The sequence below is a fragment of the Miniopterus natalensis genome, chromosome 1 (assembly GCF_054644295.1).
Source record: "Miniopterus natalensis isolate mMinNat1 chromosome 1, mMinNat1.hap1, whole genome shotgun sequence".
Classification (NCBI taxonomy): domain Eukaryota; kingdom Metazoa; phylum Chordata; class Mammalia; order Chiroptera; family Miniopteridae; genus Miniopterus; species Miniopterus natalensis.
The window spans coordinates 200,817,470-200,841,459 of record NC_142081.1 but is presented as its reverse complement, the minus strand read 5'-3'; the positions used below and the strand labels follow the sequence as shown (position 1 = coordinate 200,841,459).

General features: G+C 61.0%; 1 protein-coding gene across 1 annotated transcript in view; it reads right to left on the bottom strand.

The window, feature by feature from the left end:
- Positions 1–5,649: 5,649 nt before the first annotated feature.
- POLN (DNA polymerase nu) overlaps positions 5,650–23,990 on the bottom strand; it is a 75,864-nt gene continuing 57,523 nt past the window's right edge. Inside the window, exons 18-24 of the mRNA XM_016195823.2 lie at positions 20,373–20,455; positions 16,021–16,152; positions 13,958–14,068; positions 13,593–13,671; positions 8,098–8,165; positions 7,074–7,135; positions 5,650–5,838 (exon numbers count right to left, since the gene is read on the bottom strand). Of these exons, the coding sequence (XP_016051309.2) occupies positions 5,665–5,838; positions 7,074–7,135; positions 8,098–8,165; positions 13,593–13,671; positions 13,958–14,068; positions 16,021–16,152; positions 20,373–20,455 (709 nt within the window). The 3' untranslated portion in view covers positions 5,650–5,664. The remainder of the gene's footprint in view (positions 5,839–7,073; positions 7,136–8,097; positions 8,166–13,592; positions 13,672–13,957; positions 14,069–16,020; positions 16,153–20,372; positions 20,456–23,990) is intronic.

Below are 23,990 nucleotides of genomic sequence, written 5' to 3'. Positions count from 1 at the left end.
GGTTTTTCCTTTTTCGACATCACGTGGTTCTCTGGCTGGTTCTGGGAGGGACGGGGCTACCGCTCATCCATGACACTTCAGGGGTGGGTCATTTGCAGCCATGACCCCCTGCCCTCCTCAGCCTGCTGGGACCACGCCCCGAAGAGTGACAGCATGGACCACCACATGCCCATACAGCTGCCCGGCCTTGGCTTGCAGGGCTCCTGGCCCACGACCACTGGGGCAGGCCTGGCCTTGCCCACTGAGCACAGACCCTCTGCAGCGAGGCCCCTGCACAGCAGGTCCCTGGCCACCAGCCAGGCTCCGGCTCAGCCATCAGTCCCCAGGAGGTGTGGCCTGCTGGGCCAGCCAGCCACTGCCCCGCGGGCCTCTTTGCTCTGCATGCTGAGCACAAGGCCCGGCTGCAGCATGCTGCATGCCCACAGCTCCCGCCCTGCTGCCCCACCCACTGGGCCCAGACTCGGGGTGCCCTGCCCAGCCCCGAGCCAGCCCCGGCAGCCACCCGCTTTTGGGAGGGCCAGTCTCACAAGCCCCTTGCTTCACCCGGGTCAGCTTTGCTTTGATACTCAATCACCTTCTTTCCTTTTGGATCCACCCCTCCCCTGCCCGGGCTTTGTTTATTGGCATCATCACCCAGGTGTGGTTCCCATAGCAACCTGCTGCACAGCCATGGTCAGGGCCCTTCGAGAGAGCAGGGTGGGAGGCCTCTCCCCCAGCGCCAGCTACATCACGGGGGCCTCTCCCAGCCCTCCCAGGATGGCCCAGCCTCACAGCCCGTGAATCTGACTAACCCAGGCCGCCGCCACCATGAGCCCACAGCTTCTCCCAGCCTGAAGCAGACCTATTTTTTTAATAAGTTACTTAGACAGAATAGCACTCTGCATGTCTTTAATTCTTGGGACAAAACGGTAGTCGATACCTTCACACACACACACACCCGTGTGGTCTAGAGTATGCACTATTTCTGGCCCAGTTTGGTCGGGGTGGGTGGCCGGGTGGGCGGAGGATTTCAAGATTTGGAATCTGGAGGGAGACCCTGACTCAGCATTTCCCCCAAAGAGCATCCCTGGTTTCTGAGGAGGCTGTGGGCCACCCCGTCCAGCCCGATGTGCCGCTGCCTTGGGGAGGGACCAGTGGACCTCACCGTCCATGTGGCTTGGGGCTGGCTGTGCTCTCAGCCTCCTGAGGTTGGAGGCTGGGGACGGGCAGGTGGTGGTTGGCAGTAGCTGCACGTCTGGCTGTGAGCCTGGACCTGGCCCCTGAGACCCCTACGCTTGGGGGTTTGGAGGAGGGGGGAGTGGCAGGTGCAGTGGGTCACTGAACCAGGACCCACGTGCGGGACCACAGAGGGGATGTTCTTAAAAGGCGCTTTGGAAGTTAGCAAGTAAATGAAATGCCCAGTTTCCCAGGAGCCCTCTGTGCTGCCGGCAGTGAGGTACTTGCAGAACCTGTACAGACCCCGCTCCCCTGTACATACCCCTGGAGGCGCCCGGGCCCCGCCCGGGGTGGGAGTTTTGTAGACTGTACAGAAATCGGCACCCTATTTTCTTGCAGCTCTCAGATTTTGTTAACCTGGATTATACAGACAGACGTAAAGTGTTTTAGCAAAATGGAAACAAACAGCTGTGCCTTTCTCTCTTTCCGTTTGGTTTCGGCTCGGGGCAGCCTTAGGTGCCGTGGGGCCTGGTGGGGTGGGAAGGGCAGGTGGTGGCCTCGAGGGGTCTGCATGGTGGGCCGTGTCGGGGTAGGTTGGGGATGCCACTAGCTGTCTCCGATCCTGTGCCTTTGGAGCCTCTGGTCCCTGGGGTGGGGGCGGGTGGGTGGGAGCTGCTGGAACCCATGGGCCAGGGCAGAGCATGGGGCCTCCAGTGTCTGGTTGGTGTTGACCAAGGCACTTTGCTGGTGGTGTGCCTGGGCGACGGTGTGGCCGTCCCTGTGCAGGCCTCTGTCTGAGAGGGATCTGGATGGGCTGCCGAGTCTTCCCCCATCAGATGGCCCAGAGCAGGTGGACGCTGCCTGGACTCTAACCTTTAGTGCCCTTTGTTGCTGCCAGAGATGCGGGGAGGGTGTGGCAGGGTGGCCGCCAGTCCAGGACCCTGAGGCCTAGCTGCTGAGGTGGGTGTACAGAGGCGTCGGTGCGTCCGCCAGGCTGGGCGTGCTCTACACCCAGGACGGGGCCCTCACCTGGTCAGTGTGCAGCTGATCCCGAGGTCCTCTGGGGGCAGACCTCCCACTCTCCCCGCTGGCCCGAGGCTGGGCACCCGGTGGCGCGCTGCCCCTGGCCAGCCACTTCCCTTCAGCCTGGGCCAACTACTCCGGAAACGTGCACTGAGATGTGAATTTTATACGTTTGTAGAAATTCTGATGTTACCTCTTCTACCTCTGTGAAGTGTCCTGAGGCCTGCTCGGTGGTGTGTCTGGCAGCTTCTCCGAGTTGGCCGGCCCTGGGCCCTCTCCTCCCTGCTGGCCTCCTGGCTCTCCCCGATGGCGGCCTGGTGAGGCTCAGGGGAAGTCGGCCCTGGGCCGGGTATCTGTGCTCAGGGGCCACGGCTCCCAGGATGTCTGTTGTCTGTTTGGAAGCCTCTGTTTTTGGAGCAGAGAGCAGGAGGTGGGATATTCCAGAATGTGTCTGTTAGATGGGCAGCTCCCGGCAGTGGGACCCAGGGTAGCCGAGGGCCCCAGGGCCTGACCCAGCGCCACCAGGGTCTTGGCATGTGGCTGGTGGGCAGGGCAGGCCCCTGCCCAGGCACAGGCTCTGCAGACAGCTGGCTCCCAGGGTCGGTGGCCTGGGTGTGCTGAGGCTAGCCATGTGGTGAGGCCTGGGGGGGCCGTGGCAGCGTCTCTTCCCTTGCACCCCTGCCTGTGTCTGGCTTGGGCTCCCAATGCTGCCCTTGGGTGGAGGAGCCTGCCCTGAGTGGGGGAGGGGCTTGCCCTGGGAGAAGGTTGAGGCTGGAGGCCCTGCGGACAGGTGGCCTGCGGCCGTGAGGTCCTTGGGTGGCCCCGGTCCTGCTGGGTGTCTCCCTTCAGAGGAGGCCCGTCCAGGAGCCAGGGCGGGGAGGCTCCCAGGTGGCTTCTTCAGGTGTCTGGCAGGTGCTCGGGGGCCCTGCGCCTTAGTGCCTGGCTCTGTCCTCGGGGGTGGGGGGTAACATCGACAATTCAAGCACCTGCCCCTGCCTCCCTGGGGGTGGCTGGCACTGTGAGGGGCTGGTTTGAGGGCTGGGGGCTGTTTGAAGCAACTTCTGTGAATTGGGTTTTGGCCACATGCCCGCATTCCTGTCCCGGTGGCCCCTTCACGAGGCTTTGGGGTCTGAGGTCTGGGCTGGGTGAGGGGCCAGTCCTAGGATGTGAGTGCTCCTCGGTGCTGACGACACGCTCCCGGGGTTGTGAGGCTGCGGTGGACCCGACCTACCACTGCAGATGCATTTTTTGTTTTTTTAAAACAGCAATAATTAGCCATTTTGAAGAAGGGTGTGCTTGCGTGTACACGTAAGTGTGTGTGCCATGTGTGCACATGCACATGTGCGGTGACAGGGAGGGCGCCTGGGGTGGAGGCGGGAGGTGCTTGGCAGGGACGGTGCCTGTGCCCCGAGCTCTGCTGCTGTGTTGGGCCTGCCAGGTCCCAGGGGGCAGGGAATGTGATGCTCCTTCCGTGGCGGAGGGTGCTGGACGGGCCGGTGCGAGGATGGCATGACCCAGACGAGTGTTTTCCTGGGTCTCTGGGCATGCGGGGAAGGTGGCCAAGATCAGATTTGGTGACATGGGTCACCAGGGCCAGGCTGTTTGGCCATGACTGCCATGGTTGCCACCTCTTCAGTCCGGCGGAGCCCAGAGCCTGTCCCAGTGCCTGGTTTACTTTGTGTGAGCCCATGATGGGGTGACTTTCCTGAGACCCCAGGATGTGCCAAAACAGCCCGAGAGGTCTGGAGCAGCGGCAAGCCGAGTCCCAGCAACAGGCTGCAGGGCCAGGGTTGGCGGGGTCCCGGCTTCCTGTGGGGGTGTGAGCAGCAGGAGGGGGGAGCCGTGTGGCCCCTCTGCCTGCGCAGCCCGATGCTGCTGTTTTTCAATAAAACCAGAGTTGAGAACTGGCTTCTGTGCTTCTTTGAGGCGTCTGCAGCCAGTGCGGGCTGGAAGGGCCGGTTTTCTGGAGACTCAGGGCTCCAGGGTTGGGACAGGTGCAGGGGGGACCTGTGAGGCTGAGGTGCCCCATCCCTGCTGGGGGTTCCACTAGAGACCTGAGTGTCTGCAGGTGGCATCAAACCCACTTGGGAGGGGCAGTGGGGCCTGGTGTAAGGGAGGGGAGGGCGTGGGGTTGGGGGTCCAGGTGGGAGAGCAGGGTGACAGGGTGAGGAGCGGTTCAGGGTGGACCCCTGGCCTTGTTGATAAGGACCTGCACCTGCCCAGCCCCGGCCAGTTCCCCACAGTGGGCCCTGCTCCTGCACACCCCTTCCCGAGGGTCTGTCCCTCATCTGTGGGGGGATGTTGGGGGTGCTCCCTGCTCTGGGATCTTCTAGGTTAAGCCATTGTCACTGGGTCTGAAGCCTGAAAGGCCAGCACCGGGAAGCGCCAGCCCTGTGGATCAGCCCTGCGGCACACAGGCCAGGTGGGCCCGGGGGACATGCTTGGACATCGGTTCCCAAGCCTGGCCATCCCTTGTGAAGCCCTCCAGGGACTGTGCCTCTGAGGTGACAGCGTAAGGACAGGCACCAGAGGTGTGGCCGCCACAGACACACTCAACACCAGCCGCTGGCAGGGAGGCCTGGGCTCACCCCAGGAAACCAGTGAGAAAGGCAGGCCTGGGCCTGGGCACCAATGACCACGTCTCTTGGAGGAGATGGTGCATGTCCGGTGGGCTCATGAGAGCAGCAGCACAGGAAACCCGGCCACCGTTTGAACGAGCAGCCTTCGCATGTGTGGAAGGGAGCACCTGGGCCACTGGGCACTGTCAACATGCTCACCACCCCTGGACAGGTGCCATGGGGACCGGGTTAGAGCCCAGATCCAGATAAGGAAGCTACTGGGAGGGGCTGAGCCCCCTCAGGGTGACGGGGGTCTGGAAGTGGGGCCCCAGGGCACATTCCCAGGGGCCGGGGTAGAGGCAGCGGAGCCGTGGTCCAGGCTCTGCCAGGGCTGCAGTCCCAGCGGGACACTGATGAGCCAGGTGTATTTGTACAGGTGATGGACCTTTCTGTGCCTCAGTTTCCCCACTGTGCAAGGGGTCATGTGGGTGCCTCTGCATAGGGCTGCTGTCGGGCTGTTGTGGTGCACGGCTGGGCCCTTCCCTTGGTACTGGGGGGCCTGTGAGAACTGCTCTGAGAGTAGACCGGGGGGCCACAGACTGTTCCCAGGGTCCGGTCACTGGCCTGCCTGAGGCCCGTGGGCACTTTGGGCCCTGGCCGCCTGCATGGGGCACTCAGCCCTGGTCTGGCCGAGTGGCTGGGGCTGTGGGCCGGCACTCCCCACCCTCAGGGGGAAGTCACTTGGACAGCAAGGAGGGCAACTTTGTATACAGCGTTTACTCCCGGTGATGGCTCAGAGGGCGGATTTGCCCTGTGCCACGTCCTGCCCAACCCACAGAGCCAGCACAGCCCGCCAGCTGCTGACCTTAGCGAAGGCCACGCCGGCGGCTGGTGGGAACCAGCTCTGTCCTCCTGCTGTTGCCCTGGACTACAGACAAAACGAAGGCCCGGGGGGGCAGGTGCTGACCAGGGGCTCAGCGGTGGCCTGGTGGTTGCTTGGAGACTCGGCAGGACATGGGCGTGGCCAAGGGTTCGCAGCCTCTTGCAGTGGCACCAGGTGTCCCCACGAGCGGCCAGCACTCAAGCTCACCTTCAGGGGCACCTGTGGGCGGCAGCCAGAGGTGAGCACCAGGCCTGAGCCAGCTTCCCGGCCACCCCCAGGTCCACACATGGGGACAGGGCCCACAGTGCGCAGGCAGGCAGGCTCAGACACGCCACAGCAACGCGCTGTGGATGGACACACACTCACACTCTCAGGCACAGGCACACAGGCTCACAGCACATTCAACCCCCACCCCCCGTCCTAACACCTCGATTCCACCACCTGACCTGCCAGGGCCTGTGCCAGTGAGCATGCCTGCAGGGGTGGGGCCAGGCAAGGTGCCCTACCTGTGCTGGCTACCTCGGGCCCCTGCCCCCTGGAGGATTGGCTGGCCCTGAGAGGTGCCAGGGATTCTGGAGATTCCTCCCTGGGACCTTGGTCCTAAGATGGCCCTTGCTCCCTCTCGATAGGGTGGGTGGGGCAGCCCAGCTGCAGCTCCCTGTAACCTGCAGGACTACTAGTGGGGGGCTCCTGGGCTTCCATGGACAGAAAGCCCCCCCACGTCTCCACCTGCTGCAGCAGCAAGCGTGGACCACCCTGGAACCCAGGAATTCCTGACCCTGGCTGGGCCTCTGCAGGCATTCCTTGACCCTGTCAAGCCACTCCCCATAGGACAAGGTGAAGGGTGCCCATGCAGGGGCCCTAGGGGCACAGAGTGTGGCCACACCCAGCAAGGAGGGAGGGGAGCTCAAGGATGCCGCCGACGTCAGCCACCTTTCCTGCAGCCCTTCTCCGTGGTGGCCCCGGGTGCCTGTGGCTGGAGCAGCCCCTCCAAGAGACAGGGACAGGGACAGGGACCCGGATGTCTCTCCACAGGCTTCAGAGCCTCCCACCCCTCATTATCCCCCGTCTTCCCCAATGGCTTGGGGGAGCCCCTCAGAGGTGACCAGCCAGGAGTGGGGCTAGGACCAGGCTCAGCAGGCCCCAGGGTGCACCTGAGGTAGGTGGGCAGCCCTGGGTGGTCTGACAACACTCCTTGCCCAGCCTGGCCCAGTTCCTGCAGCCCCTGAGGACACCCAGTGCGGCTCGGGCCAGGTGGAGGGGCCGCACTGTTACCCCAGGTAACCTGGCTCCTCCCAGGGCTGGAGGGGAAGGCAGCCTGGGGCTCAGGTGCTGCAGGCAGGGCTGGGCCATGCCCTGTGCTGGCTCTCCTGCCCTCGGAGGGCTGGACTCTGCCCCAGGAGGCTCTGACAGCTGGGGGAGTGTGACCACCTGGTCCCTGCCCCTCCTCTCACCTGCAGCTGCAGCTCCAATGCCCTCACGTGCTGCAATGACTCCATGGCGCCCCTGACAAGAGCTGGGATAAAGGAAGGGAGGGAGGGTCAGCCTGAGCCCAGGGTAGAGTTGGGGCACGAGAACCCCAGCCCCCTGCTCGCCTCCCCCAGTGCTCCTGGCTGGGTCCAGCTCCCATGGCCATGTCTACAGCACAGGCCTGAAGGCCCTTCACAGTCCCAACTGTGGGTCCCCCACCTGAGGGGGGCCATCCCGTCCAAGCAGCACTCAGGCCCCACACAGCTGCTGGCCTCCCTCACCCCTGCCGGTGCTGGGCAGGGCTGGGCAGGTGTCAGGCCAGGCCCCCAGCTCTCCGTCCAGAGGCTCTGGGCCCCGAGGAGGCAGGAGGAGCCGGGGCAGGAGGCCCAGTACGCTCCCCATATTCCCTGTGGAGGCCCAGGTAAAGGTAAAGCCTGCAGGGCAGCTCCGTGGCCGGGGTGGGATGGCCCCCGGGGCATCGGTCACCATGGGGCAGTTGTGCTCGGGCCCTGGGAAGGGAGCAGCCAGGTGGGGTAGGTAGGGTCAGCTTGGTGCAGGGTCTCAGAGTTAGCCTGCCTCTTTAATAAATGAACATTTCATTCCATCCCACTAAGTTACCTGACAGTTAATACAAAGATTTGGACAGAAACACTCAGGGGCCAGGCAGATGCCTGTCCTGCTCTCACCGAGGCCAGAGTGGGTGCATCCCGCCCGCACCCGCAGCTGTGCTGAGGGGAGGAAATCCTGGCCCTCCCTACAGCTGGCAGTGCCGTCCCTCAGAGAAGGCAGCGACCTAGGCTTGGAGTCCGCACTGAGCCTCAGCGACAGAATCCCGCCACACGCCCCCACAGCCTGGGAGGCCCCGATGCCCCCCACCTTTCCAGGGCCGGCCCACAGTGGAGCACTGGTGTCCGTGAGGCTGCTGGCTAGGGTGCAGCCCGGGCCAGACACGGGGACACGCTTCAGCTCTTTGAGGAATAAATGCAGCCTGCTCTCCTCTGGGCTCACCTGCAAACTCCAGAACCTGTGAGTCTTCCACTTCAAACAGCAGCTCATCATGAATCTGGGCAACCAACCTGGAAGACACAGCGCAGGAGGGAGTCGCCCTAGGATGGGGGCGGTCAAGGCACCAAGCTCCGTCTGCCCAGCCAGGGGGCGTCATCTGGGGGCATGTGCACAGGGATGACGGGGCATCTCTGAGGGCTGGCCCAGGGTGGTGGAGAGGACGTGGCTCAGCGGGGGGCGGGAGGCCATCGGGGCTGCTGCCTGGGTCACTGCGCTCTCTTCAGGGCAGCCTCCAGGGAGGCCAGCGGAGGCAGGAGGCCTGGCGGAGGGGCCACCCCACCTGGGGACCTGGTGAGGGCACAGTGGGTGGAAAGTCCAAGCAGCAGCGGGAGAAGAGCTCCCTGGACCACTGGGTGCGGGGGTGCTGTGAGGGCTGAAGACGAATCAGGAACGTGGGGGACCCTGGGGGAGCTGCGAGCACCTCCCACTTTGAATACTAGCTTAGGGGAAGCTGATGGGAGGGACAACCCTTGTTTTAAAATTGGCTATTAAGTCAAAGAAATATTTAATAAAATTTGGAAAGTATATTCAAAACTCTAAAGGGTAAAAGAAAGCACCTCAACTCCCAGCTCCCTTGTCCGGCCAGGACCAGAGAGGTTCCTTCCTCGGCATGGAGGCTGTGCCTCGAGCACTGGACAGCCTGGCCCTGCTCCCTGCAGCCCCCTCCAGTTCCTGCCCGAGACCTGCCTCCCCCTGCTGGGCTCTGGGCTGAGCCCAGCCCCAAGGACTCCATCCGTCGAGAGCTCATTCCAGCTCCCTCCCCGGCGAGTACCTGCACTGGGGCTGCCTGGCTCTGGGGAGACAGCCCAGCACCCACCACCCTCGCCTGCGGCCCTCTCCAAGCTCCTCAGCAGGCAGAGGGGTGTCTCTCCCTCTTGCTTCAGCAGGGAGAGGAAGTGGGGGGGTGCAGACACTGTACAGAGGGCCTGTGGACCGAGAGTCCACTCTGTGTGCGTAACACACTGCCCAGGGCAGGGGTCTCAGCAGGGCTTAAATTCAAGTGACAAGGTGGCGGGTGCAGAAGTGCATGGGTGGGGATGCAGTGACAGGGCCACCCAGGGGTGGGCTCTTGAAGCTCCAAGGTGGCTGCACAGAGCACGACTGTGGCTAGACTTGCAAGACCTCAGGCCTCTTTAGAAGGTGGGACGTGGCTGGCTTACGTGCCTGGGCGGGTGACGCCTGCCTTGGCCTGTGGCCCCAGATCTGGTGCCGGCCCCTCCCTCAGGGTGGATGAAGGTGGCTCCCCATCCACTCAGGGAGGGGAGGTATGGAGCAGGCGGCCCACTTGGTGACCTGGAGGGTCTGCAGCCCTCTGAGAATGGTGGGGGTCTGGGGGTCTTGTGTGCTCTGCCCCTCGAGTGAACTGGTTCAAGGCCAGGGCCACATCCGGTCCTGTCACCTGGCTGCCTGTCGGTGGCAGGCACAGCACTGGCAGAAAGGGGCAGCAGGCAGACCTCCCACAGGGTGAAGCCGTGGGCCTAGGCTGTCCAGGAAGCTGGGAGGTGTGGCGAGGCCCACCGGGCAGTGGTCATCCAGTGGTGGGCCTGGGCTGGGGCGGGCAGCTCCTCAAACCCCGGTGCGAGGCGGACCGTGCGGTACCTTCTGTGGAAGGTGCTCAGGACTTGGCAGCAGGGATCTGGGGGGTCCTCTTGTCGCTGGGGGGTGGAGATGGGGTTCTCGGGGTGGCCCTGAGCTGTGTACCCTCCAGCTCCAGGAGGGCTCTGTCGGGGCTCAGGCACCCTTGTGGCCGTCACTCCTTCCTGCTTTGGCCTGTGAGCACCGACAGCTGCAGCAGCCACGCCACCAAGGCACCGAGAGGGACAGGGCTGGGGGCCAGAGGAACCTTGGCCCCACCCTGGACCAAAGTCAGCAGCTGAGGTGCCCTGGCCGGCTCGAGAAAGGAGAAAGCCCACCTTTGGAGTCTGAGCCGCTGCTGCTGGGCCTGTGTCACTAGTGGGGAGAGCACATCCCACAGGAGAGAACCCACAGCACGTCAGGCCAGGCCAGGCCCCGAGCAGGCCGCTGGCCACAGGGAGGTGCGCCTGCGTTTTACCTGTAGCCTCTGGCCCAGGCTGTGGGCACTGCCCTTCTGGAGTCAGACCTTTTAATTAACTTCAAGGCCTCTGGTGGGGTCCTCGGCCCCCACGGAGGGCAGAGCCCTCCGAGCAGCCGCAGTGGCTCACACCTCTCAGAATTACCCCGAGGCTGCTGCTGCGGCGGCACCTGCGATGGGCCTGCACCGCGAGTCGAGTCGGGACACAGCTCACAGCTGACTGCGCGTCACCACACTCCTCACTGGAACCTGGGCACAGGAAGGGAGCAGGAACAGGCGAGGGGGAGTGGGGGCAGGGAAACAGGCATCAGGTCCACCGTCCCCGGTCCCTCTCTGCCCGGCATGCTCAGGGCCTTTCACAGCTGAGTCCTCCTGCTGTGTCCTGTCCGCCCCCCGGAGTGGTGTCTTGGAGCTGCTGAGGACTGTCTGCCCACAGCCCTTTCTTCAGGGAAGTCCAGGTCCTGCCCCCACCACCCCAGCAGTCCTTCCAGGCGACTCCTCACTGCTTGGCTGGTCCTCCTGCTTCCCCTGGGCCCCAGGCACCTTCTCTGCCCCTTTTGGAGGCCAAGAGAGCAAGTGCCCCACGGTGTTGGGCGAGACCTAGCCACAGGATGTCCTCGGGGTGCTGCTGCACTGGGAGGCAGCCAGAGGTCAGAGGGCTGCCCAGGGGGCAAGGAGATGAGCCATCTTCCAAGTGCCCTGCATGTACCCAGGGCAAAGAGCACGTGTCTCCCTGAGGCCACCGCCTAGGCTGGAGATTCGGGCGGGGCTCCTAGTCCCTTCTCGAAGGCGCAGGGCAAGGGAGGCCACAGCTCCAGGTAGGGAGGCCCAGCTGGTCCGGCTGCATGAATGTGGACACGTTGGGCCATGCTCTGGGCCTCAGTTTCCCTTCTTCACTCAGGCGCGGGGCCGACAGTCTCCGAAGCTGCTCTCCAGCTCCCCCACGTTCTGACACTTGGGAGGGCCTTTCCACAGAGTCCCTTGTCCACAGGCCACAACGCCGACAGCTGAGCCAGAGACGGGGTGGGAGCTTCCCCAGCCTTCCTACTGTGGCCCGTGGGCAGCGAGTGGGTCTGTCCCGTGGCTGCGGCCCATGGGGCACTTGAAGCGTCAGGATGAGGCTCTGGAGGGGTGCGTCCCTGCAAGACCACGGCCTCCCGGACACACATTCGCTCCCGCACCTTCAGGCAGACATGGCCCACGCACAGCCCATATGTCCCTCTAGGCACGGCCCAGGGCCCTGTCTACTGCTCCAGGAAGAACAGGTCAGGTTCAGAAAACATGGAGCAGGAAGTGTGCTGACCCCACAGCTGCTGGGCTGTGAAAAGCATCCCGAGGACAGTAAGGGGCAGATGGCAGAAAGGTGACCAGCTGGGCTGGTAACTTCCTGGGTAAACACTGGTTTGCTTGCCCCAGGACTCTGTCACCCCAAATACCCCAAATCCTCACACACCAGCTTCATCAACCCCACAAAACCGAAACCAGCCAGACTTAGATTGACGATGTCACAGATGCAGAACCACCTGCCTGGAGGGTGAGCCAGCACAGGCTGCTCCCACCCTCTCCCAGACCTACCCCCCAGGAACGACACAGTGAGCAGGATGCACGGGGCAGAGGCACTAACCCGAAAACCCCTAGGAAGCCTGGGTGCAGCTTGCAACGCAACGTGGCAGGAGGAGCTTGGAGATAAAAGTGTTTCACGTTCCGCTCTTGCCTCCCCAGTCCCTGCAGAAACCAGAGACGCAGCCCAGACCTGGTGCAGGGACCGGGGGTCAGAGGGGCCTGGAGAGGCCCAGGTGTGGCCTCCTGGACAGGGTGGAAGGAGAAGCGCGGATGGAGGGTTAAAGGGACGTGGCCGACAGTGGGTGTGTGGCCTGGGTGGGGACAGTCTCCTCCCCGCTCCCAGACTGGGACGGATGCCACTCCACCGTCCTGGGGTGGCCTGGGCCTGGTGCATGCTTCGTACAAAATCGCTGATGTCCCCAAAGGAACACAAGCTCAAAGTCAGAATGAGCAGCAGGAACTCTCTGAAGAAACACAGGAGAGGGCTTTTGTTTAACCATCATGGAGGATATTTTCCTCACTGCTTTTCAGAGAGAGAGAGAAACATAGATGTGAGAGAGAGACATCCATCGGTTGCCTCCCGTACGTATGCACCCCGGCAGGGGCCAGGGATGAGCCTGCAACCAAGGTACGTGCCATTGGCCAGAATCGAACCCAGGACCCCACAGTCCGCAGGCCAACACTCTAACCACTGAGCCAAATGGGCCAGGGCACATGGCTTCCTAAAGAGAGATGAAGCCTCAGGTAAGGAAAAGTCAGGCCTTGAGAAAGTTCAATAATGTGAGAAGCCCAGAGGAAGCGGAAAGCTCAGATGGAAAGGGTTCCCAGGCGAGCAGGTCCCCGAGGGCGGCAGGAAGGGCAACTCAGCTGGCCTCTGCCGGTGACACACCTGCCCGTGGGGGTTGGGGGGTGAGAGTGACACCCCTCAGGTTGGGGCTGGTGAGACCACTAGACACTTCACCATCTAGAGATGCTGCCTAACCCGCCACGAGCCCCTCCTTGGTGGTGGGCATGCTGATGGGCTGTGAAGGGCCCTTCGGCAGGGATGGCTCTACTCTGACAGTGTGCTTGGGGCCTGAGGAGGAAGGGAGCCAGACCTTCTGGGGTCCGACACGCTCACTTGTCTGGGGACTTCAGGTTAGCCACCTGGGACCCAGGGCCAGGACGTGGGGAGCTGGGAGGGGTGGCTCTGGGCCGGCAGAGGCTGGGCTAGGGCTCCTTGTCACCCAGCTACTCAGGAGGTGCACCCGAGGGGAGCGACCGTGGCAGAGACAGACCAGAGAGAGCCGTGGCCCTGGCAGCCCGGTGGAGCCCCTCCTTCGAGATGTGTGAAGGCTGGCTCGGGCAGGGGCAGCAGCAGAGCTGGGCGTCCGACGCACTAGCTGAAGTCGGGGGCAGCACTGGGGTGGGCGTGGGGCAGTCTGGAGCCTGTGCCCCGTCTGACAGGCTCTGGGTCCCTCCACCTCCAGGGTGGGCAGCTGCTGTGCCTGAAGGAGTTCAGAAGCTCCCGAGAGGCCTCAGGGTGCCCAAGGCGAATGGCCTGTTGTCACTGGGTGCTGCTGTGAGCAGGCCCTTGGGTGCTTGGCCCAGCCCAGGTCAGGGGAAAGGGCCATCCCAGGAGTGCTGAGAGGAGCTCAGACTCAAGGGAGTCCCTCTGTTTGGGGTGGTGATCTTGATTGGAACTGTGACCTGGGCCCACGGCAGGTGGGAAGCTTGGGCTGTGTGCCTGGGGCCAGCCACAGAGCAGCAGGCCACCCGAGCCCTGGGAACAGCAGGAGCATAGCTCGGCCGGGCTGGGCAGGCTGGCCACTCGCTCACTGACCTTGCAGTCAGGGTGGGGGAAGCGGCCACGGCAGCAAAGGTGTGGATCATGGCCATCTTGCAGAGGTCCGCGGCGGAGCCTGTGGGCACAGGAGGTTCGGCTTCACTACAACGTGGGGCCCAGGCCCCGAGGGGGGCTGCCTAGCACGAGGCAGCTGTCTCAACTTTCCACGCGTGTCACGCATGACCCACCACAACCCAGATCCCCCATCTCACGGTTCCTACATGTCAGGGGCCCCCACGTGTGCTGGGAGGACAGGAGCAGGAAAGAGGGGGACCATGGTATGATGGGTGTCACCCAGCCCTGCAGCTGCTAAAAACCCGGGAAGGAATGGCCCCAGCAGGCGAGCTGAGGACTCGGGGTACCTTGCACCACGAAGTTCACTGCCTGCCGCTCTGCCTGAGCCCGGAGCTGCTGGTCCTGCGCATGGATCCTTGGTAGCGGTCTCCTCCGGCCCATGATGGACATCACGTAGCCTAGGCCACAGGAAGGGGAGCAGGATGAGAGGCAGAAGTGGACAGGCAGTGTGGCGCCCTGGTGGGCACGGCTCCCTCAGATTCGGGCCAGGGGCCCAGCAGGACCCCTTCCGGTACCCTGAGCCAGAGTGGGGCTGGGAGCCTGGCCCAGAGGCCTCGAGGTCTGTTGCTCGGCCAGCAGGCTCTGTGGTGGGAAACAAGCACGGCAGGAGGGTGGCACGATTTTGCACTCCCTTCCTCAGCTGATTCCAAAAACGGCGAAGCCACGCCAATGCCCCTGGCTGTTCCTGGCCTTTCCTGCGCTGGGTCAGGTGCCACCTCCTCTCGAGATCCAGGAGCTGGTGCCCTGCCACTGACACAGTGCTGACACAGGGCAGGCAGGCAGCAAACACTTGTGGGAGATGTAACGACCGTCGGAGTTATTTCCTAGTGTCTGCCCAGGAGGGTGATTTCTGGGTCAAAGGCACGAATACTTCACGTGTGGAATTGTAAGGCCCCACAGCCACTCAAGAAAGTTATGTCCAAGGGAGGGAGGGCTCTGGCTCTGGGTCGCAGCCTAGCCCCACCTGTCAGCTGTGAGGTGGGGATGGCGACACTGCCCACTCTGTAGGGCTGCCGTGAGCATTACACAAGTCAGTTTACGGGAGGCCACTGAAATCGCGCCTGGCTCCAGTGAGCAGGGCACAGTGCCCGACTTTAGATTGCATTTCTGTCTGTGGTGACCCTGGCCCTGTAACTCTCATCAACGCTGGGTTCTATCACTATTTTAACATTTCAGGATTAATACCACTCTGTTCATCTCCAGTGTGGGCTTCCTGGGCCCAGGGATGGTCAGGGCTTGTACGGCCACAGTAAGGACGCAGGTGGCTGCAGGTGGAGGCTGGGACCTTGCAGGCCTCTGTGGGACTCACCCTGGGGCTCAGGGAACCACGGCCTGCCCTGCTGGAGGCTTACAGAGGCTCCTGCACTGGCCAGTGTTTGGACAGGCAGTCAGGCCCCGGAGGAGCCTGTGCCGGGGCCACCCGATGCTCATGGGCTTGGTCACAGGCTCTAGAGAGAACGGTCAGCAGCAGTCCCTGGGAGGGGCCAGGAGAGCCTGGATGCTGCGGGAACGCTGGAGCCGCTCAGGGCTGCTGGGCTGCTTCTCCAGCTGATTCCAACCTCACTCAAGTGCGTGCTGAGCTCTCTGCTCCCCCTCCACCCACCTTTGATGCCTCCTGTTGTCTACGTCATGAGCTTCTGCTCTGACATTTATTCCCTTCTTTCTCTAATTTGCTCCGCTACTCTTTCCCAAATGTGTTGAATACAAACCATTTGTGTCCCCACTTCTTAGAAATGCTCCGTGGAAGGACTCCCTCACCCGAGTTAAGTGTCGGCGAGGCCACGCCTCACGGTGTCTCACAGGACGTACCTTTACTGCCATTTACTTCTAAAATGTTGTCACTTTACTGGGACCTGTTAATCCTAGGTCACTTAGGAGTGCGGCAGTTCCAAACAAGGAGGTGGGCAAGTGGACACACATATAAATATAAAACTACCTTCAGCCCGTTGTGCTCACAGAACATGCTCTATTTGATATTCTTTGAAATCTGTGACCAAATTATAGTGAAATTTTAAAATTCTACTGTGCGCTTTTCACAACAATAACACTCTCTCTCCACTGTTACGGGCAGGATGTTACTTTTCTATGCTTATCTACCCAGTTATCATTCCTAACTCCAGCTTGTTAATTGTGTTGCCTCAAGCGGAGCCTGGCTCTGGGCCCTTGTCAGGTGGAGCCTTTGGTCCCATTTACACAGCTGGGGCTGGACACCCACCCAGTCCCCATCCACCCAGGCCCCATCCATCAACCCCCCACCCTCCCTCCCGTCTGTCCAGCGCCCACTGGAGCAGCAGGTTGGATTTGGGAGAGGGGTGGGACCTGCCAGTGGCTCTGGCTGCTGCTGGCTCACCTGTCTGGTGGCACCGGGCAATGGTTTCCTGGGCAAAGTCCTTGATTTTTCTGTACTTCTGCAAAAAACTCTCCAGAAACTGGGAGGCTTCCTGCAGGGTAACTCCGAGGCAAGCAGCAAGCCGCTCCTTCCCTGCATGAGTGGAAACGCCTTGGTCAGAGGCAGCCTGCCGCACAGGCGGGGACTGAGCTCTGAGAGCACGAGCATGGTGGGGGGAGGAGTGGGTCTGGGCCTTCAGACAACATGGTCCAGAAGCCATAGCCTGGAGGTAGAGATACGACCAGAGAAGAAACCTCGGAAGGAAGGAGGCTGACTGGCCTCCCTGAGCCCGGCCACCACGGGCCCCGGCTGGCTGATGCCTTTGGAGGTTCTGGACAGAGCGTGTACATTGTGGGAGAGGGAAGGGGTGATGTTTGCTCCCAGTGCTTGGCCAGGAAGAGTGGGGAAGGCTGGGGTGCCCTGTGCTCCACAGTTTCTCCCAGAAGAGAGAGAGTTCGGAGCCCTCAGTCCTTCCCCTCTGCCCGGGCCTGCCTGACTCTTCATTTGGCTTGAAATGAAAAAAAAAAAACACCCCAATTTCCCTTTTGGGGCTTGATTAAGACCACACAATAGCTTCATGGGCACATTACGCTGGAACAATCCACCTGTGACACCGTTTCTGGGACACCCAGCCACTGCACCTCTGCTGTGGCTCCCACGGAAAACCGCCGGCTGTCGGGAAGGAGCCAGGTGGTGGCCCGACACTCGGCAGGTCCGGCGGGTGGGACCTGGCGCCTTGTCCGCGGCCAAGCCCCTCCTCGTGTCTCATCTGCTGCTAAGCCCAGCCAGTGGACTGCTATTTCTCACCTTGCAGTTTTCAGTTTTAGAATTTCAATTCAGTTCTTCGATTTTTCTGAGATGCCCTAATTTTCATTCATTATGAGCATATTTTCCTTGACACCCTTGAGCACAGTTATCGCAAGGGCTTTAAAATCCTTGTCTGCTAATTTCAGCATCTGGGCCACCTCGGATCTGCCCCCACGACGGCCTTTCCTCTTGGCCATGGGTCAAGTTGTGCTGCTTCTTCAAGTGCTTAGCAGTTTGGGGCTGTGTCCTGGGTCTCGTGGATGAGACGCTGTAGACACTGTGGGCTCTGCTGTGCCTTCTTCAGTAGTACCAATTTTTTTTTTTTAAAGGGGGCAGTTAATTTGACTGAAGTCAAACGTTAAACTTTGTCCCTCTGCATTGGGAAGTGGCTGAAATCTCAGATCAGTCCTTTTGGCCTTGGCTGGGTTGTTTAAAGTCTGAATGTTTAGGGGTCAGCCAGGGATCTGGGCAGAGTTCACACTCAGCAGTGGTTCTTCTTCGGCTCTCCTCTGAGATCGCTCCCTTCGCTCTCAGATTCTCTGGTTGCTCCCATCTGCCCTCTGGCTCTTCAAGCCGGTGAGATGATGGATTTCTGTGGAGCCTTAGCCTCCCACAGCACTGACGGAGGCCTGCCTTCGGGGGGAGAGTCACCACATGGGAAACGCCCTGCACCATTCCTTCCTTCCAAGTGTCAACCCACCTGCAATTTCCGCTTTGGGTCACTTTTCCGCGCCTTTAGGCAGTCGTTTATCATATTTTTCCATGCTTTATAGTTGACGCCTGTGAGAGTGTGGGCTGGAGGAGAATTCATACTGCTCAATACCTGTGGCTGAGAAAGAATCCCTCTCCTTTCTTCTGTGGGGCTGTTGGGATATCTGACGGGCAGAGGTTGGCCAAGGTCCCTGTACCTGCAGAAACCCTGTTTGCAATGGGAGCAAGTGATGGGACAGCTCCCAAAGCCGTAGAGACAGACTCCGGGGGAAATCCAGGTCCAGTGTGGTCCCTCGGCCCTGGGTTCTTGTTCCCTACACCTTGTCAATGGGTCCGTCACACTCAAAGGCCACTGCTCCCCCCCGCCCCCCTCGTGGCAGGATGACTTGTGGCCCTGCAAGGGCTTCTGTTCCGTGCTTCACGTACGCCAGCTCCTCCTCACACAACCGTCCGCCACATGCTGACCCGGCTGATCAGGTTTCTGCTGTTTAAGCTGTAAGCACCTGCAGGCCTGTCTCCCAGAGAGTAAGGGTCCCCTTGGTGGGAGCACGAGGCTCCCACCTCTGCCATCCTATATGAACACAACTTGGCTTCCCCACAGACGGCTGATGAACCCGAGTGTGTCACAGCTTTGACAGTCCTCACTCCCTCTCCTCCACGCGTCACTGCTGACAGGGTCTTGCTCTTGCTCATGGCTCTAGGGCCCGGTGGGTACCTGGCACACAGTGGGCCTCCAGGAATGCCGGCTGGTCTAAGTCCTGCGCATTCTTCAAAACTCAGCCCAGGCTGCTGCTCTAAGCGGCCGCCCAGCCCTCCCAGTCAGATCTGGCTGGGGGATTCCTCGGTTCCCTTGGCATTGGCCACTCGGGGGTTCTCGGGCCTGGTCGGTGTCTCTTTTGACAGCTCTCAGCCGTTTGGGAGCAGCTCTTTGCCTCCCACAGTCCTTCTGGTCCCACTGTGGGGCCTGAGGTGCGCTGCACACGCGGTGGTCCTTACGGGTCCAATGTGACTGGACATGGAGTGTTAAGCTGACAGCAGCAGGAGCTCACGGCAAGACTGGGGGAGTCAGGGGCTGCTGTCTGGAGGAGAGGCCTCCCGACGGATGAGGGGGCGGCAGGAGGGCCAGGGCTGCCCCCGCTGCCTCTCACTGCGGCCCTTATGGGAACACCCACCGAATGCCTCTGCCATGTGCACCAGCGGCCAGAGCCACAGCTTCTGGACCTCGAGAGCCCTGTTCATGTGAGAACGTGTTGTGCAGTCCAGAGACGCTGCTGGTTGGAGGCCCTGTGCTGAATTTCCCAAGGGGCCCAGCAGCCCCGGAGAGCCCCATGTTCATGACAGGCTGCGGGTGCACACGAGAGCGGGGCCCCCCAGCCCTGCGCCGACACCACGGATGCACAGGAATTGCTGTGAAGCTGGACAGCAACAGTGGGAACAGCAGAGGTGGAGGCTTGGGGTGGGAATCCTGTCACTGTCAGGGCTAAAAGCAGCAAAATTACCCTTTTCACCAACATCACGGTTAATGACTCTGCTTATTTGCAGAGTAGAGCTCTCTTCCTCTCTAGGAAAATAAAGTGAATGTTCCAGAAAGTGCTGAACCAACAGAAGTGAGAGTGGACTGTGGGAGCATCGGGACCAGGAGCGAGGGCGGCCCTGCTGCCCTCATGAAGCCCTCACGCTCCAGCCTCTCTCCCGGTTGGATCGGGGGTGGCGTCCCACCACCCACAGCGCTGCCAGTCATGGGGGGGGTGGCCGGCCCAGCACTAAACGGAAGGGGGACCCAGGCGGCAGATGCTAAAGAGGAGTTGGCTGGCGCCAGGTGCTGCTCTAACAACCCTACATCACCTGAGCTGGTGACGGGCCCAGAGAGGTGCAGGGCCTCATATAAGGTAGCACAGCCGGGAGGGGAGTCAGGACCCCCGCAGGCTGTGGGCTGAAGAGGGGGAAGCAGCGTCCACTGGCAGAGCCAAAGTCAACGATACGCCTGTAGCACAGGACTCTGGACAAGGCCGGGAGGCACCAAAATCTAACACAAAGGGCAGAAGCCACTGAGGAAGGCTCAGGAGCACAGTGCAGAGGCCGGGAGCCGGCGACGGAGCAAACCAATCTGAGCAGCCGCCTAGTGTCACCCTGCTGTCACCCACCCAATTCAGTTGTTTAGTCTGTTTTCCGAAAACTGTGTACACAGAATGTTCTCAAAAGTAGGGCGGAAAGCCTCCAGCTCATTCATCCGCTCAGCGGGGAGGCTGTGCCTGCCCTGCGCCAGGCAGCGATGGCAAGAGCTCCTGCCTCCTGGCACGCTGGGCAGGGGGGCGGGCAGCTGAGCACAGCAGAGCCAGTGCTTGGAGGAAGGGGGCAACGGGGAGCAGAGTGGAGTGCTGGGGGGCAGAGGGAGGGACCACGGCTCCTGGTCTTCACAGCTTTGCGTGACCCCTCCCTGGAGTGTGGGCAGACCGGCCTCTGCTTCTAACCAACAGAACAAGCCCGCGAGGGCCCTGCGGCCGGGAAGGAGGGGAGTGGGAGGACGGTCTCCTTGGGCCACTCAAGACACAGAAATGGCCCCAGCACAGCCGTGGGCCCTGCAACCCCCTCCGGCTGGCGACTTTGGCGACACTCCCTTTTGTGCCTGAAGGCTGGCGTGAGCACTGCGTGAGCTAACGGCTGCGAGTGGTCGGACTGGCGTCTGGCGTCTGTGTAGACACACAGGGACTCACAAAATAAGCTCCAGGGGCTGAAGGTGACTTCTTGGGGGCGCGGCCACCCGTGAACGCAGCCTGGCCCGAGCGGCAGCCTACCTGCGCCATACACCACGGCGTACACCACCTTCTTGGTCTGCTCTCTGTCTGTGTGCGTCACGTGCTCTGTGGGGATGTCCTTCCTGTGTGGGGCGAGGACATGCGTCAGGCACACGAGTCCCAGCCACACGCACCCCCCACCATGGTTTTCTTTGGAGGCTCTGAGCCACTTCGAGACCAGCCCGTTACACAGGTGGGCACATTTCACTTCTGCAGCGTCCGGCTCAGCACAGGCCCCCCAACAGGCGCTGGCTTGGAGGCCAGCACAGCTGCCAGCTGGCCAGATGCGGCGTGTCCACAAACCAACCCACAAGTGCGTTCACCACGGAGAGCCTGCCGCCGGGGGAAGGTCTGCTCCCAGGGCTGTCCCCTCGTCCCTCTGCCTGTCCCACCGATGGAGGGGAGGCGGGGGAGCCCCGTCCCGGGGCAGGCTGAAACCTCAGGCTGCGTGAGATCAACTCAACATCTGGCCGCTGACAGAACCTGCCCCGAGCTCTGTGTGGTTAACCCTAACCCTTCAGCTCGGCCAGGCTGTGGCCGCCGCAGCCCTCCCTGAGCCGGCCCTCAGCCCCAAGTGAAAGCTCGGGGTCCTCTCAGGTCTTTTCTGAGCGTGAGAGCGGCCTGGGCACGCACGGTTCTCTACGTTCCCCAGTGTCCGTGGAGCCTTGAACGCTCGCATTTCCCAGAGTCTCTGCCCGATCCTCCCCAGCCCTCAGGGCTCTGCCGCTTGCAGGCTCTTTGCCCTACCAGCTTTTGTGTGGCCAGATGTTCCCACTACTCCAGGGTATGCACCTAGGAGTGGCATTGCTGGGCCACGTGGGAACGCCACGTCCAACTTTCCTGAGGCACCGCCAGAGTTTTCCACAGCTGCACCTTTTTACCCACTGGCAACGTATGAGAGTTGATTACTTTTACCTTGTAGGAAACCAGAAGTCAAGAGCTCTTTACTCAAATGTCCCCCAGAAAACACTCCTGGGGCCCTTCCTGAATAATTAAGATTCTTTGGAGGGCGATCTGATGGAGCAACAGAGGCCCACGCTGCCTGAGCCCAGCCATGGGGCTGCCGCCCCGTCAGACCACAAGCCCTGACGGTTGCATCTGTGGCCTCAGGAGGAAGTGGGCCCTGATGGTCGATTGTGGCCTCAGGTCCAGGATCAGGGCTGTCCACTCCTCAGCTGCTGGGACCAGACTCTGAGCTCCAGCCAGAGGGGAACCATCGCTGCCCTCCCTGCTTTCAACCTCCCCCACAACACCTGCACCCCTCTACGAGCTCACCCCCATTTAGGGGAGGTGAGTGTCATGCTGGGGCTGCGAGGGTGACAGTGAATCAGACTGGTCCCCACAGAACTGTGCACGAGCAGGGCACACACGCACACACGTGTAGTTCTGTCAACACGAGGACAATAACCACAACAGTCACCATTCACTGAGCACCCGCTGAGCCCGCCCAGAGGCCCCGCTGAGCTCGTCTTGTAAAGCAACCGTTGGGCATCCCCACGCGGAGGGGCAGAGGCAGCTCAAGTCCTCATGTTCGGCAGGGACCAGCGCCCCGAGCACACCGGATCCCCTCCCTCCCTCCCTCCCCAGCCCCGCTCACTCCCCAGGTTCCACTAAAATGAAGCAGACGAATGGGAAGGACAGACTTTGCGAGAAAGCAGAGCATGGGAGAGGGGCTGCAGCAGGCAAGAGACCTCAGCACGTTCACGAAGACGGGCAAGGCTGGGGCGCGGCTGACTGCACCTGAGGGCAGGCACAGGACGGGATGCCAGCTGCAGCCCAAGGCGGGAGAGAGAAGTAGGGCTCAGAGTGGGGCGGGGCATGAATTCATCACAGACACACAGCAAGGTCAGGCACCCCTCTCAGACTCGCCGGCCCTCACCACAGCCCAACACTCAGCACAAGGCTGGCCGGGCACCTGCCTGCCACAGCTGAAGATGATCAACACTACGGAGCATTCTCTACCAAAACTGGGAGTCCTGGAAAAGTGACCTCTGTGTTTGGGTCCCCAGGTGCTTGCCCAGCAGCTGCATCGTTCTGAAGTGAGGTCACAGGTCAACCATCTCGCCTCACTCTGAATGGGTGAGACCCACAGGAAGCCTGGGGTCTGCCTGTCACAACTCCCCAAGGACTGGGGGGCTGCCAAACCCATAGCCGCCCCCTCCTGTCCGCACTCCCTCGGAAGCCCCTGAAGAAGAAACCGCATGCTGTGCACTCGCCTCCCTCTTATTGTGAACAACTCCTCAGCTCTTCCTGCCGCTGGGTCTGCTTTCGTTCCTTTATAGTGCTGACTAAAGAAACGCCAGAATCTGGCCTTAAAAACCAGGTCTTCATAATCAAACACCGCACACGGGAGCCTCGGAAGAAACGAAGGTGAGCCTCCTGTGCTCTGCAGCTGTGCAGGGAAGACCATCGCTCACAGGCCTGCTTTGGGGGAGATCCACCTGAATATCCTGCGGGATCCCTGTCCAATGTGGAAACGGGCAGGACTCCTCACTGCAGCCTCACTCTTCCATGGACTTCCCCCTGGAAGTCTCGCAAGACTCCCAGACTTCAGAATTGGTTGCTGTGTCCTGTAAGAATCATCTCACAAGATTCCCTTCATTCTGACAGGTTGTCCTGATCGTGTTCTTGCCCAGGGAATAATGCCAGTTAGCACGTCGTATCCCAATCCACTCCCGTGCTGGTGAGGCTCGGTTTAGTAAGAGTCCCCTCCCTGCACACACAGCGTTGGCGCCACAGAAACCACGGCTGTCCCACAGCTCTGGGCCACGGGGACGCAGCACATCACTCAAGAGCCTGCTGTTAACGTCTCCATTATACAGGAACTCATGCATAGGTGGATTTTTGGACTTTTTTTTTAATATCTTTATTGATTTCAGAGAGAGGAAGGGAGAGGGAGAGATAGAAACATCAATGATGAGAGAGTCATTGATGGGCTGCCTCCTGCACGCCCTGTGCTAGGGATCGAGCCTGCAGCCTGGGCATGTGCCCTGACCGGGAATCAAACCTCAATCTCCTGGATCCCAGGTCGATGCTCAACCGCTGAGCCACACAGGCCGGGCAGGATGTTGTTTCTTCCATTGCTCCATTCTGTTTGCACCCACACCGCAGTGTTTCAGTAACTGTGCCTTTATAATTTACTTGAGTATCTGGTAGGACTTGGTCTTCCTTATTGCTCCTCTTCAAAGTTTTTCAATTAATAGTGGATTATTTTTGGCGGTTAGTTTGTCTAGTTACTAAAGAATTCTGAATTTTTTTGGTGCACTTACTAGGACACTCTCTACAGATTCATGGAAGGAGAAGTAACGTCTTGACAAAACAGGTTTCCTATGGTCGTGCCCGTGTTTCTCTAACTTTTCTTCGTCTAGGTCCTGCACACTTATTCTGCGATCAAAGGTATTATAAATTTTTCACTGCATTATTCCTCCATTCCTCTTGCTGACTGGCTGTTTATATTTAGGGAGGCCTTTCTGCCCAGTTCAGCCCACCCAGTCCTCTGCCAGGTCCTAGCGTCAAGTTCTCTTTAGGCGACTCCCTTGGTTTCCCAAGCAGGTAGTCACACACCTTCACAAAAGGAACCTCCTGCTTCTTCTGTCCCATCGTGAGCAGTAGCACCCT